We start from the raw sequence: 15,693 nt of genomic DNA on the forward strand, positions 1-15,693 counted from the left end.
GAACATGTATGTTTTGAAGCTACTGGTTGCTTCTCCGCGAGATCTGAGATGATCATTTGTAAACACTACTCGGATCAAGCTGAGATTAATTTTGTACTAACAAACATGGGTATTCTGAAGCTAATTGTTGCATCTCACCGTGATCTGAGAAGATAGTTTTCCAAAAGTATTCAGATGGAGCTGACATTCATTCCTCTATAACGAACATGGGTGTTCTGAAGCTAATGGTTGAATCTGAAGGTGATCTCAGATGATCATTTTTAAAGACTACTCGGATCGAGCTGAGATTAATTTTGTACTAACAAAACATGGGTATTCTGAAGCTAATTGTTGCATCTCACCGAGATCTGAGATGATAATTTTCCAAAACTACTCAGATTGAGCTGAGATTCATTCTTTACTTGGGAACATGGGCGTGCTAAAGCTACTGGTTGAATCTGAAAGTGATCTGAGATGATCATTTTTAAACACTACTCGGATCGAGCTGAGATTAAGTTTGAACTAACAAACATGGGTATTCTGAAGCTAGTTGTTGCATCTCACCGAGATATGAGATTATAATTTCCAAAAGTACTCAGATTGAGCTGAGATTCATTCTTTACTAAGGAACATGGGTGTTCTGAAGCTACTGGTTGAATCTGAAAGGGATCTGAGATGAATAATTTTTCAATCTGCTCAGATTGAGCTGAGATTAGTTCTTTACTTAGGAACATGGTTGTTCTGAAGCTACTGGTTGCATCTCCGCGAGATCTGAGATGATTGTTTTTAAAAACTGTCCAGATGGAGCTGAGATGAATTCTTCATTAGAACATGGGTGTTCTGAAGCTAACGGTTGAATCTGAAGGTGATCTGAGATGATCATTTTTAAACACTACTCGGATCGAGCTGAGATTAATTTTGTACTAACAAAACATGGGTATTCTGAAGCTAATTGTTGCATCTCACCGAGATCTGAGATGATAATTTTCCAAAACTACTCAGATTGAGCTGAGATTCATTCTTTACTTGGGAACATGAGTGTTCTAAAGCTACTGGTTGAATCTGAAAGTGATCTGAGATGATAATTTTTCAATCTGCTCAGATTGAGCTGAGATCAATTCTTCTCTCATGAACATGGGTGTTTTGAAGCTACTGGCTGCATCTCCGCGAGATCTGAGATGATCATTTGTAAACACTACTCGGATCAAGCTGAGATTAATTTTGTACTAACAAATATGGGTATTCTGAAGCTAATTGTTGCATCTCACCGAGATCTGAGATGATAATTTTCCAAAAGTACTCAGATTGAGCTGAGATTAGTTCTTTAATAAGGAACATGTATGTTTTCAAGCTACTGGTTGCTTCTCCGCGAGATCTGAGATGATCATTTGTAAACACTACTCGGATCAAGCTGAGATTAATTTTGTACTAACAAATATGGGTATTCTGAAGCTAATTGTTGCATGTCACCGAGATCTGAGAAGATAATTTTCCAAAAGTATTCAGATGGAGCTGACATTCATTCTTCTCTAACGAACATGGGTGTTCTGAAGCTAATGGTTGAATCTGAAGGTGATCTCAGATGATCATTTTTAAAGACTACTCGGATCGAGCTGAGATTAATTTTGTACTAACAAAACATGGGTATTCTGAAGCTAATTGTTGCATCTCACCGAGATCTGAGATGATAATTTTCCAAAACTACTCAGATTGAGCTGAGATTCATTCTTTACTTGGGAACATGAGTGTTCTAAAGCTACTGGTTGAATCTGAAAGTGATCTGAGATGATAATTTTTCAATCTGCTCAGATTGAGCTGAGATCAATTCTTCTCTCATGAACATGGGTGTTTTGAAGCTACTGGCTGCATCTCCGCGAGATCTGAGATGATCATTTGTAAACACTACTCGGATCAAGCTGAGATTAATTTTGTACTAACAAATATGGGTATTCTGAAGCTAATTGTTGCATCTCACCGAGATCTGAGATGATAATTTTCCAAAAGTACTCAGATTGAGCTGAGATTAGTTCTTTAATAAGGAACATGTATGTTTTGAAGCTACTGGTTGCTTCTCCGCGAGATCTGAGATGATCATTTGTAAACACTACTCGGATCAAGCTGAGATTAATTTTGTACTAACAAACATGGGTATTCTGAAGCTAATTGTTGCATCTCACCGAGATCTGAGAAGATAATTTTCCAAAAGTATTCAGATGGAGCTGACATTCATTCTTCTCTAACGAACATGGGTGTTCTGAAGCTAATGGTTGAATCTGAAGGTGATCTCAGATGATCATTTTTAAAGACTACTCGGATCGAGCTGAGATTAATTTTGTACTAACAAAACATGGGTATTCTGAAGCTAATTGTTGCATCTCACCGAGATCTGAGATGATAATTTTCCAAAACTACTCAGATTGAGCTGAGATTCATTCTTTACTTGGGAACATGGGCGTGCTAAAGCTACTGGTTGAATCTGAAAGTGATCTGAGATGATCATTTTTAAACACTACTCGGATCGAGCTGAGATTAATTTTGAACTAACAAACATGGGTATTCTGAAGCTAGTTGTTGCATCTCACCGAGATATGAGATTATAATTTCCAAAAGTACTCAGATTGAGCTGAGATTCATTCTTTACTAAGGAACATGGGTGTTCTGAAGCTACTGGTTGAATCTGAAAGGGATCTGAGATGAATAATTTTTCAATCTGCTCAGATTGAGCTGAGATTAGTTCTTTACTTAGGAACATGGTTGTTCTGAAGCTACTGGTTGCATCTCCGCGAGATCTGAGATGATTGTTTTTAAAAACTGTCCAGATGGAGCTGAGATGAATTCTTCATTAGAACATGGGTGTTCTGAAGCTAACGGTTGAATCTGAAGGTGATCTGAGATGATCATTTTTAAACACTACTCGGATCGAGCTGAGATTAATTTTGTACTAACAAAACATGGGTATTCTGAAGATAATTGTTGCATCTCACCGAGATCTGAGATGATAATTTTCCAAAACTACTCAGATTGAGCTGAGATTCATTCTTTACTTGGGAACATGAGTGTTCTAAAGCTACTGGTTGAATCTGAAAGTGATCTGAGATGATAATTTTTCAATCTGCTCAGATTGAGCTGAGATCAATTCTTCTCTCATGAACATGGGTGTTTTGAAGCTACTGGCTGCATCTCCGCGAGATCTGAGATGATCATTTGTAAACACTACTCGGATCAAGCTGAGATTAATTTTGTACTAACAAATATGGGTATTCTGAAGCTAATTGTTGCATCTCACCGAGATCTGAGATGATAATTTTCCAAAAGTACTCAGATTGAGCTGAGATTAGTTCTTTAATAAGGAACATGTATGTTTTCAAGCTACTGGTTGCTTCTCCGCGAGATCTGAGATGATCATTTGTAAACACTACTCGGATCAAGCTGAGATTAATTTTGTACTAACAAACATGGGTATTCTGAAGCTAATTGTTGCATCTCACCGAGATGTGAGAAGATAATTTTCCAAAAGTATTCAGATGGAGCTGACATTCATTCTTCTCTAACGAACATGGGTGTTCTGAAGCTAATGGTTGAATCTGAAGGTGATCTCAGATGATCATTTTTAAACACTACTCGGATCGAGCTGAGATTAATTTTGTACTAACAAAACATGGGTATTCTGAAGCTAATTGTTGCATCTCACCGAGATCTGAGATGATAATTTTTCAATCTGCTCAGATTGAGCTGAGATCAATTCTTCTCTCATGAACATGGGTGTTTTGAAGCTACTGGTTGCATCTCCGCGAGATCTGAGATGATCATTTGTAAACACTACTCGGATCAAGCTGAGATTAATTTTGTACTAACAAATATGGGTATTCTGAAGCTAATTGTTGCATGTCACCGAGATCTGAGAAGATAATTTTCCAAAAGTATTCAGATGGAGCTGACATTCATTCTTCTCTAACGAACATGGGTGTTCTGAAGCTAATGGTTGAATCTGAAGGTGATCTCAGATGATCATTTTTAAAGACTACTCGGATCGAGCTGAGATTAATTTTGTACTAACAAAACATGGGTATTCTGAAGCTAATTGTTGCATCTCACCGAGATCTGAGATGATAATTTTCCAAAACTACTCAGATTGAGCTGAGATTCATTCTTTACTTGGGAACATGAGTGTTCTAAAGCTACTGGTTGAATCTGAAAGTGATCTGAGATGATAATTTTTCAATCTGCTCAGATTGAGCTGAGATCAATTCTTCTCTCATGAACATGGGTGTTTTGAAGCTACTGGTTGCATCTCCGCGAGATCTGAGATGATCATTTGTAAACACTACTCGGATCAAACTGAGATTAATTTTGTACTAACAAATATGGGTATTCTGAAGCTAATTGTTGCATCTCACTGAGATCTGAGATGATAATTTTTCAATCTGCTCAGATTGAGCTGAGATCAATTCTTCTCTCATGAACATGGGTGTTTTGAAGCTACTGGTTGCATCTCCGCGAGATCTGAGATGATCATTTGTAAACACTACTCGGATCAAGCTGAGATTAATTTTGTACTAACAAATATGGGTATTCTGAAGCTAATTGTTGCATGTCACCGAGATCTGAGTAGATAATTTTCCAAAAGTATTCAGATGGAGCTGACATTCATTCTTCTCTAACGAACATGGGTGTTCTGAAGCTAATGGTTGAATCTGAAGGTGATCTCAGATGATCATTTTTAAAGACTACTAGGATCGAGCTGAGATTAATTTTGTACTAACAAAACATGGGTATTCTGAAGCTAATTGTTGCATCTCACCGAGATCTGAGATGATAATTTTCCAAAACTACTCAGATTGAGCTGAGATTCATTCTTTACTTGGGAACATGAGTGTTCTAAAGCTACTGGTTGAATCTGAAAGTGATCTGAGATGATAATTTTTACATCTGCTCAGATTGAGCTGAGATCAATTCTTCTCTCATGAACATGGGTGTTTTGAAGCTACTGGCTGCATCTCCGCGAGATCTGAGATGATCATTTGTAAACACTACTCGGATCAAGCTGAGATTAATTTTGTACTAACAAATATGGGTATTCTGAAGCTAATTGTTGCATCTCACCGAGATCTGAGATGATAATTTTCCAAAAGTACTCAGATTGAGCTGAGATTAGTTCTTTAATAAGGAACATGTATGTTTTGAAGCTACTGGTTGCTTCTCCGCGAGATCTGAGATGATCATTTGTAAACACTACTCGGATCAAGCTGAGATGAATTTTGTACTAACAAACATGGGTATTCTGAAGCTAATTGTTGCATCTCACCGAGATCTGAGAAGATAATTTTCCAAAAGTATTCAGATGGAGCTGACATTCATTCTTCTCTAACGAACATGGGTGTTCTGAAGCTAATGGTTGAATCTGAAGGTGATCTCAGATGATCATTTTTAAAGACTACTCGGATCGAGCTGAGATTAATTTTGTACTAACAAAACATGGGTATTCTGAAGCTAATTGTTGCATCTCACCGAGATCTGAGATGATAATTTTCCAAAACTACTCCGTGTTGAATCTGAAAGTGATCTGAGATGAATAATTTTTCAATCTGCTCAGATTGAGCTGAGATTAGTTCTTTCCTTAGGAACATTGTTGTTCTGAAGCTACTGGTTGCATCTCCGCGAAATCTGAGATGATTGTTTTTAAAAACTGTCCAGATGGAGCTGAGATGAATTCTTCATTAGAATATGGGTGTTCTGAACGTAATGGTTGAATCTGAAGCTAATGGTTGCAATCTTTACTACGTGTTCTCTAATGAACATGGGTGTTCTGAAGCTACTGGTTGCATCTCCGCGAGATCTGAGATGATCATTTTTAAAAACTGTTCAGATGGAGCTGAGATCAATTTATCTCTAATGGACATGGTTAATGAAGCTAATGGTTGAATCTGAATCTCAGATGATCATTTTGAAACACTACTCGGATCAAGCTGAGATTAATTTTGTACTAACAAACATGGGTATTCTGAAGCTAATTGTTCAATCTCACCGAGATCTGAGATGATAATTTTTCCAAAAGTACTCAGATTGAGCTCAGATTGGTTATTTAATAAGGAACATGTATGTTTTGAAGCTACTGGTTGCATCTCCGCGAGATCTGAGATGATCATTTGTAAACACTACTCGGATCAAGCTAAGATTAATTTTGTGCTAACAAACATGGGTATTCTGAAGCTAATTGTTGCATCTCACCGAGATCTGAGATGATAATTTTCCAAAAGTATTCAGATGGAGCTGAGATTCATTCTTCTCTAACGAACATGGGTGTTCTGAAGCTAATGGTTGAATCTGAAGGTGATCTGAGATGACCAAAACTTTGAAATCGGGAATTGTTGTGTACCAAGTTTACGAAGAAATGAATATGTGACTCTAATGACTTTTATTACAATAACTATCCTCAATTAATTAAACTCATAACCACTCGTTTACCTCGAACAAAACTACATGCTTGAAATAAATAATGAAATGTAGAACTACATTTAATTATTTATTTCAAGCATGTAGTTTTGTTCGAAGTAAACGAGTGGTTATGAGTTAAAACAGTTAATAGTCCACGATTATTCACACAACGTAAATGAAAATCCTGGGACACAAATTCTATCGTGGCGAATTAATAGTACCCGAGTCCGAAATCACGGTTATGGTTTACATACCAGTAAAGTATTTGTTGTGTATAAGTTTATGGTTTACAAACCATGAACATACAAAAAACATTTACAAATCGTGGTTCATAAACCAAGAAAATTTACGCATCTTAAAAACATGGTTAATAAACCATGAAAATTTAAGAATAAAAATCGTGGTTTACAAATCATGGTTTATAAACCATAACAAATGAACCATAAAATCATAGTTTGTGACCATGGTTTATAAACCATGAAAATCGAGACTTCTTAAAAAACATGGTTTATAAACCATGAAAATCGAGACTTCTTAAAAACATGGGATTATAAACCATGAAAATTTACACATCTCAAAAACGTTGTTTGTAAACCATAACAAAATGTGCACTTACAAATCATGGTTTACAAACCATAACAAATGTGCACTCAGAAAATCATGGTTTACAAACCATAAAAGTGTGCACTCACAAATCATGGTTTATAAACCACAAAAACGTGCACTCACAAATCATGGTTTACAAACCATAAAAAATGTGCATACACAAATCATGGTTTATAAACCATGAAAACCTATATGATCGTCTCAATTAAACCTCCTTCCCAATTCTGATCGGTTCCCATTTCCCCCATGCCACGTGCGAGCCAGCAATTATGCAATGCACCGTGGGCCAGCTCCCTGAACTTCTTCCATCCACTCCTCACGCCGGACGTCAATGCTGCATCTGAATAGCTCCCTCAGCACCCATCATGTCACCCAGGTAGCAGAATGACTCCACCATCTCAAACATGTCAAGAACCTGATGCTGGCAGCCTAAAGACTACCCATCACGCAACTAAATCACCTGTGAACCAACTTCCTACACATTGTACACTGGACTGACTTTGCAGCTACACCCTTCCCACACACAGCACACAGCCATTCAACAGAGCTCGTCATTGGTCCACTGCTGATTCAACTATTCATCACCATGGTCTTCCCAGCCTTTATCTTCAGACCCTTAGTTTCCAGACAAGCTCTCCATACTGCAATCTCTGCCTGTAAGTGCTCTTTTGTCTCTGCTTGAAGATAGTTTTATTGACCCATTTCACCTGACGTCATCATCAGAATAATCTTGGATGCGCCATTTTGGTGGTCAATGTCAACGTGTGTTATTCCATGGTTATTCAGTGAAGTGTGCATTTTAGGCAACGCGGCGTTTACACGTAAACCTATTGACCACCAACCATAGATATAGAATAGAATAACTAGATCGGCCGCGCGTACATACGCAGGTTCTGGGCATGGGGGCCACCATTGCCTATCTCCCGTGTACATTTTCTGTGCGTTGCCGTCAGCACGTGACTTTGTGCCGTCAGCACGTGACATTTAGCGCGTCAAAGGCCTATCTCCCGTGTTCATTTTCGCGCGTAACCTTTCGAACATGAATTTTTTACCGCGTCCATGGCGAACCAAAACTTATTCTACACAGGCAATGGCGCGTAGGTACGCGCGGCCGATCTAGTTATTATAATTCTATATCTATGCCACCAACATGGTAAGCGTGCCACCATTTGCCGCGTGTGACGTGCGTGCAAGGGGTCAGTACAGTACACTCCTTGCACATTTCCATAGCATTTGTCAAGCATCCGTTCCGTTACCAAAACAGCGAACATTGGGCACAAAGATAGTAAATGAAGAGAAAACCAACAATCATCTTGGGTTGACCAAAGATCCAAGGGCAGGGTGATGCAGAGGGCTTAAGCCCATGTCACACGGGGCACATTTCTGGCAATCTCGGGGCAATGAAAGTTGCTAGCAACCGGGTTGCTTACAGATTGCCGTGTGTGACATGTCGTGCAACAATGGTCTTTCCTGTATGGTCTTCACTATGCCTTATGAAAGTGGAGGTTGAGACAGACTTGACTTTTATGCCCTGTGAAACTTTGCTTTTATTTCTGCTAGACAGCCATGTTGGTGAAGTAAGTTAGTTGACATGAGAGGGCGCTATTTATATTTACTGTGAATGCAACATCCTCAGATTATTACACAGTAAAATTTTCTGATGAAATAAATGTTGTTTTCAAAATTGTATAACATAGAAATGTTCATGAGTCCAGTTGTTCCATCGACAATGCAATCCAGTCCACAAATATTGAATGGTGGTCACTTTCCACCTTGAATCGCCTACCATAGAGGTATGTTCTCACAGCCAAACATTACTGCAAGCAGTTCTCTCTCGATGTTCGCGTTTCAGCTGGGGTAAGGGCTTTGGCTGCAAAAGCGATTGGGCGGCTATTCTGTACGAGCGTTGCGCCTAGCCCTTTGGTCAAAGCATCGACTTGAAGTATCACTGGTTGCTTTTGGTAATAGTAGGCCAGTGTAGTCTGAGCTGCGATTAGCAATATCGTAGTGTTGAAGACTTTCCTTTGCGACGAGGACCAGCTGTATTCAACGTCTTCTCGAAGGAGTTCTCTCAGCGACGCTGTGTGGTCGGCCAGGTTGGGGATGAAGGGACCCATATAATTTACCAGACCAAGGAAAATGCGGAGTTCCTTCCTAGTGCCGGGAGGGTGCATTTCTGTAAGTGCTTTCACCTTGTCTGGGTTTGGCTTTACTCCTTCAGGTGTGTAAAGTAGATCGAAAAATTTGCATTCAGTCGTTTTGATGACACACTTGTTTGCATTGAGTTTGATGCCCGATTTTCGTGTGTGCTCCATAGCGTCATGGAGGTGTACATGTCGTGTTCACGTTCGCTGAAAACTTGAATATCATCTGCAATTCCAACAGTGCCTACACAGTCGCGGTATGTTTCATCAATTTTCTGTTGGAAAACATCTTGACTCATGCGGAGGCCGAATGGCATGCGTAGGAATCTGTACCGGCCAAACGGTGTATTGAAGGTCGTATGTTCACTGTCATCTAACTGGACATTCCAGTATCCATCCTGCGCATCCAGCTTACTGAACATTGTTGCACCAGAAAGCTTTGGGGTTATCTCTTCGAGTGTGGGCACTGCATGATGATTTAGCTGTATAGCTTCATTGAGATCCTTTGGATCAAGGCATAGGCGTAATCTGCCATTGTCTTTCTCTCGTATGACTAGGGAGTTGACCCAGTTTGTAGGCTTTATGACTATCGCTATGATAGATCTGTTTTCTGTTTCTTTCAGTTCCACCTCTACATGTAGTCGTGCTTTTAGCTCTAAGGGGACTCGTCTCAGTGCATGGATAACGGGCTTCGCATTTGGATCAATGTTGATGTATTATTTGAACTCTTCGAAGCACCCAACGGTCTCGTCAAAGCAATCTGGATACATTTCCAGTAGATCAGCCTTGTTTTTGATTGCTGGTCGTTTATCGAGTGGCGATCGTTGTATTGGGTTGGATGTGGCAGACTATTGTGTTAGGTCTGCAAATTGAACTTGTCTCTCACTGCTGGATTGTTGATTGTTCTGCGCAGTGTGCTTTGATATGTTGGGTGTATTCTCAGTCCCATTTACCGGTTTCGTTTCCACCGAGCAGTGTAGTACAAGCAGATTCAACGCTTTACAAATTTGCAAACCCAGGGCCTGCTGCATCTGTGACATAGAAAATGCAGTTGTATCTCGAGTCTTTGTATGCTCATGGAATCTTAACTGTGCCCAGCTGTGTTATCTTGGATCCACCGTATGCAGTGAGGGCCATGATGTTTTGCTCCGGTGTTATTCCGGTTTCGGATTTCCCTCGCTGTCTAACTTCTCTGGGAAGATTATGCGAAAAATGTGGACCGGTAGTATGTTTGTCTGTGCTCCTGTGTCAACCTTACAACGGAGCTTGATTGGTCGTCTGCCCTACTTCTTTATGTTCAGCGATACGAAGACTTCCGCTCGAGTGTCATAATTAGTCGAGCCGATACTGTTCATGTTAATTGTGCCAATAGTGAGAAACTCATCAGGGCTTTCCTCATCCTCATAGACATAGTGCACATCTCTGCGAGGAGATATGGAACGTAGGTTACGTTGCTGCTGTTTCCCCGATCTGCAAACGGATTTCTAGCGGTTGTCTTTTCCACATTTGTTACATGTTGAACCATAAGCGGGGCAGTTTGTCTTTGGTTTGAACGGATGCAAACGACCACAGTTGTAGCATTTCTTTTGTCTCTGGTGCCTGCCTGACTCTTTTGGTTTGATTTCATTTATGCTTACTTCCTGCGTAGCACTCTGGGGTATCTGGGCTTTCTCCTGCAGGGATTTCAGCTGATTTGCAGTTGCCTCATGTCTTCCGATGAGTACTTTCTGTACGTCTTTTGGGGTATCCTGTCTTGCATTTCCTTGTCGTCATGGAATTTGCCCTTGGCTGCTATTGATTTTAACTTTGTTACGAAATCATCGGCTGTTTCAGAAGGGTCTTGTCTCATATCTTGCAGCTTGTATCAAAAAAATGATGGTTTGATCAGGGCTCTAGGTGTTTTTGGAAGCGAGACAACAAAACTTCAGGTTTCTTCTCGTCATCTTCATCTTCGAAATTCCAAATGTTCCTCGACCCACAAGAGGAGAAAGCTTGCTCTCTCTTCGTCCGTGGCCTTTTAGAGGACACTGGAAAACTACAGTTCACACTTTTGACGCAAATGTGCAAATGTCAGAACAATATCTGGGGCTTCTCAGTCCATCTGGGGGGCTTGAGACCGCAGAGCTGAACGCCATCGTTGTTATTGTATTACACAGTATATCGTAGCGTCATACGTTATCGACCCTCATATGTTTTCGAACCCAAACTTTGATTCCCGTTTACTGCGAGATTGTGCAAGCTGCACCGGTGACAGAAGCTATGCAGTTTACTCACGGTCTGTATTTTCATCAGGCTTAGTCATGCTGAGAGTATGATTGATTTTTGGTACAAATCACTAGTGCATTATTATGCCAACATTCAAATGAGTCAAAGAAACATCATCCAACCTCAAAAGTTCAAAACAAAAATACTATCTGCTAGATTGAGTTTCATTCTGCTTTAGTCAAAAGATGGGTCACGTGAGGTGGTTACTATTTGGGATTCTATGGTGTGCCAATATGGGGAAAAATTCAAATATTTTTTAAGTGAAAATGACAACAAAATTTTTTGTAATAAATTCCGATAAGCGTAATATAAATATTAAGTCTACATTACAGAGAAATATCATAGATGGTTTCTTATCTCCTGAAACCAAACATTACTGGTCTGAAATGGGGGAAAACGTATTGTTATGAAGTGTAGGTGCTTCAAGGGGGTGGGGTGTTTTACTTTCATGCCTTATGATATCTCCTGGATTCTATGTAGCCAAAATGCCTAATAGTTAGGACAAAAATGTAGCTAAATTTGTGAAGTAGTAATTGAATAATATTTTTTTATTATTTTGCATGCCATACTAGCTTCTGAATATTCAATAAATACCAAGCAATAAAAAATGTGAAAACATATGACGTTGCTCCAATGTCGTGCATGCATTAAGCACTGTTATTTAATGGCGGACTGCCTCTCGCAACGTAAAACCAAAACTTTAAATATTTCAACACACCATGAAGTGCAAGTGTTATTGTTAAAAAACTGGATAGATGATTTGAAAAAAAACAGTCAGTTTTTGATTGTGAATTTTTTTTCCTGTTATCCTACTGAAAATAAATGACACAAGTAGTATCCTCCTCTTACCAGTTTTCACGGTATTATGGCTTTTTCTTTGAATTGGGAAAAAATAATGATGCCACGCATATATCAACCGATGCCCTAATTATCTTCATTTGTTAATATGAAGTATGCAAACATATATTAAAACTTGATGGACATTGAAATGTTCACACCACACATTGATCTTCGATGACTTCAACTGGCCCCATTTTGTTTTGAGTTTTTCCTGTTTTCACGGCAAACAAGAAAGTATGGTTTCCCGGTGATGCCATACATGGAAGAAACATCTGCAGTGACCACAAGTGTTCTTTGAGACTCTGTGTATGACTCTATAGCCAGCAGTTGTCTTCATTTTATTCAAAATATTTGTTATTAAATGTAAAAAATTACCATGGTAACTTTCAAAAAATAAAAAATAAAATAAAACAAATTAAAAAGTGTGAATAATTACTGGCTTTCAAATCCGATTTTTATAATATTTATAATAAAATAATAATATTTTATTTAGTTTTAATTAGTTGTAATTTAGTTTATTTTTTATATAACCCGTTCTTTTACAGGAATTTGTTTACCCCGTTTTTTTCGCAGGTTTGTGTTAACGTTTCCTTTCAGGTCTGTAAATTAATTATCAATTTTGTACAGGATTTATAACCCGTTCTCTCCACAGGAATGATTTAACATATTTGCCCTTGACTGTATTCCCCCTTATCCATTATGGCACTATGCTCCTGACACCAAGTGCATTTTCCGCAAGCTTCGTAAGCTTAAAGAAAAGAACATCTTGATAACTACCTTTTTTATCACTTGTCCTCATTCCCAAAGGCCTACAGATCAAGTGTACCTTCCTTTGGGGACTTGACCCATCCTTTTTGAAGAAATGGAACAAGACACTCACTAACATGTCTTTCCGTTTGATCAAGTTGCTGGAAAATCAATGCCAACAATTCATTGATAACCAGTTACTTGAGATAACAGACACCGAGTCTCAACTCCAGGAGTCATGCTCTATTGAAGAGTTTGAACAGTTACAAGATACCATACTGTCTAACGTCAACCACTTAAGGTCCACCCTAATGGACAAACAGAACAAGAAACGTATGAATGTCCAGGCTAACCATAAGAAACACACCCATAGACGTTTCCACAGTAAGAGAGCCACCATTGCTCCTCCTACTGTTAGGTAGCCAAAGACAAATACTGTATAGTTAACCTGTCTGACATGGTCCTTACTGACCCCCAGGTTAAACTCCTCTCAAGGGGTCTTAAGTTTTGCCACATGTTATGTACACGTGTAGGCCCTATGTAATCTCAAGTAATACAGTTCTAGATAGATGAATTCAACACAACACATCTTTATTCAGCCTTCGTAATTCTTACATTATTCCAACATGGCGTTCTGTACTACAGCCGTCACAAGAGGGCGCTCTTACATTTTCATGAACACAACATTCTCCCCTCACAAATAAAAAAAGAACTTTAAATGTAACAGTTCTAGCAATGTATGGCAAACAGTTAAATGTCACTTGCACTGATGGCACCGTTCAGATAAGACGTGCACCAACGGAGCTCCGCATTTACACGCATTTACACACATCCATACTACAGCTTGACCATGGGACCGAAGAGGAAAGGGCCGAGGGCCCCGGCCAACGTGGAGCCAAACCCAGCTACATCGGGTGAGGACAGTCCGGACATCGACGACAGAAGAAAGCAATCTGGAGCGGATTCATCGGACTTCCAAGTTTTCGTCCGGGCTACACTTAACAAATTGGTGGAGGGGCAACGCCTTTTAGAGGCTCAACTTGGGGCCTCCATCGAGTTCAACAGCGGAAGGATCACCACACTCGAAAAAAACAAAACGGAGGTGGAGGGCGACATCAGAGATTTGAAACAAGAAGTCGGCACCTTAAGAGACCAACTCGACCGCCAACAGTCCGAAATTAATAAACAAGAACGTTTTTCGAGACGCAATAACTTTCGTGTTGTCGGAATGGAGAGGGTCGAAGGGGAAAACTGTCTCGAAAGAATTGAAGACCTGCTAATCGACAAGTTCCACTGGGTCGACGCACCAAGAATAGAGCGAGCTCATCGGGACGGTCAAGACAGAACCGGTAAGCCAGCCCATATTCTGGTTAAAATGCTGTCATACAGGGACAAAATTACGGTACTAAAATCCCATCGTTCTGCATTGGAGGGCCTACCCCTGTTCGTAGTTGACGACCTCACGGCAAAGGATGGAGCAGAGAGATACAAATGGAAACTGGAGGTTAAGAAACTGTACGACCGCGGAACAAAGTTGCGTTTCTTTGCGGGTTTTTGGCGTAACTCTACGGGAGCTCAACACAAGTTTGACTAAAAAAACATCGTTTCTTCATGAACAATAATTCAATTGTGGAGACATATCCAGACCTACTTTTCCAGTAATAAGGTATTTTGATGTGTTGACCTTTTTTCAGAGGTGTAGTTGGTCCTTTAATAAGTTATAAGCTATATATTCATTTGCTGTTCACGTTTGGTTAATTATATAATTTCTTTTTGCTTTGGTATTTCTCATAATCTGGTTAGGGTAGTTTATTTTCCCTCGTTTTTCTACCTATCTGCCTGGTTTGCGTTAAACGTGGGTTTCAGTCCGTATTGCTACTTGTTCTTATTTTTTTATTTGCGGAGTTCCCAGGGGTCTTTTCAATGGCTAAATTCCATTTAGCTTTGGTTTTTGGACGGGTTCATCAGTTACGTCACGGGTCCTTTTTGGTCCATGGGGGGTGGGAGTGGGTTTGGGTTAGTGGTTTGGGGGGAGGGTTTTTTGTCCAACCTTGTTTTTGCTTTTTTCTGCCAGTGGCCCTATTTTTGCTGTTTTGGGGGGGTTTTGGTAATGTAAAAACCCTGGAGGAGGAAATATTCAGTACTAGTAAAACCTTTTTGTCTGTACAACCTTTTTGTCTGTACAGTCAAAGCTTTTGTGTATACGATATGTAGAGAATGTTAAGGCTATTGTGTTGGTTACATGGAATGTCAGCTTACTTTCTATTACTGTGTTGCCTTTACTATTTCTTAAAGGAATGTAGATGATTAACGGTCAAAGTACTTATGTAAAGCAACGCCAGCTCCTTATCCATAGCCTCTATGAATTGCCGTGGTTTGGCTGATCACACAAAAAGGAGGGATGTTCTGCATTTTTTGAAATCCAAGAAACATTCCATTTATTGTTTGCAGGACGTCCATTGGGACAAAAATATTGAGAGTAGAGTAAGAGCTGAATGGGGGCTGGAATGCTTTTTTAGTTCCTTTAAAAGCAATGCTAGAGGTGTGGCTATTTTGTTTAACAATAATTTTGAGTTTAATGTCCATAGGTCTTGCAACGATCCTAATGGTAATTTTTTGGCTTTGCATATTGAAGTGAGTGACATGAACATCACCTTGATTAATATTTATGGTCCAA

General features: G+C 39.5%; 1 protein-coding gene across 1 annotated transcript; it reads left to right on the forward strand.

The window, feature by feature from the left end:
* Window positions 1–8,536: 8,536 nt before the first annotated feature.
* On the forward strand, window positions 8,537–14,982 carry LOC117304103. Its single transcript, XM_033788604.1, has 2 exons — window positions 8,537–8,597; window positions 13,860–14,982. The coding sequence occupies exons 1-2, from the start codon at window positions 8,587–8,589 to the stop codon at window positions 14,608–14,610; spliced, it is 762 nt and encodes a 253-aa protein (XP_033644495.1). The 5' UTR covers window positions 8,537–8,586; the 3' UTR covers window positions 14,611–14,982.
* The last annotated feature ends 711 nt before the right edge of the window (window positions 14,983–15,693 follow it).

This window comes from Asterias rubens, chromosome 20 (genome assembly GCF_902459465.1).
Source record: "Asterias rubens chromosome 20, eAstRub1.3, whole genome shotgun sequence".
Lineage (NCBI taxonomy): Eukaryota > Metazoa > Echinodermata > Asteroidea > Forcipulatida > Asteriidae > Asterias > Asterias rubens.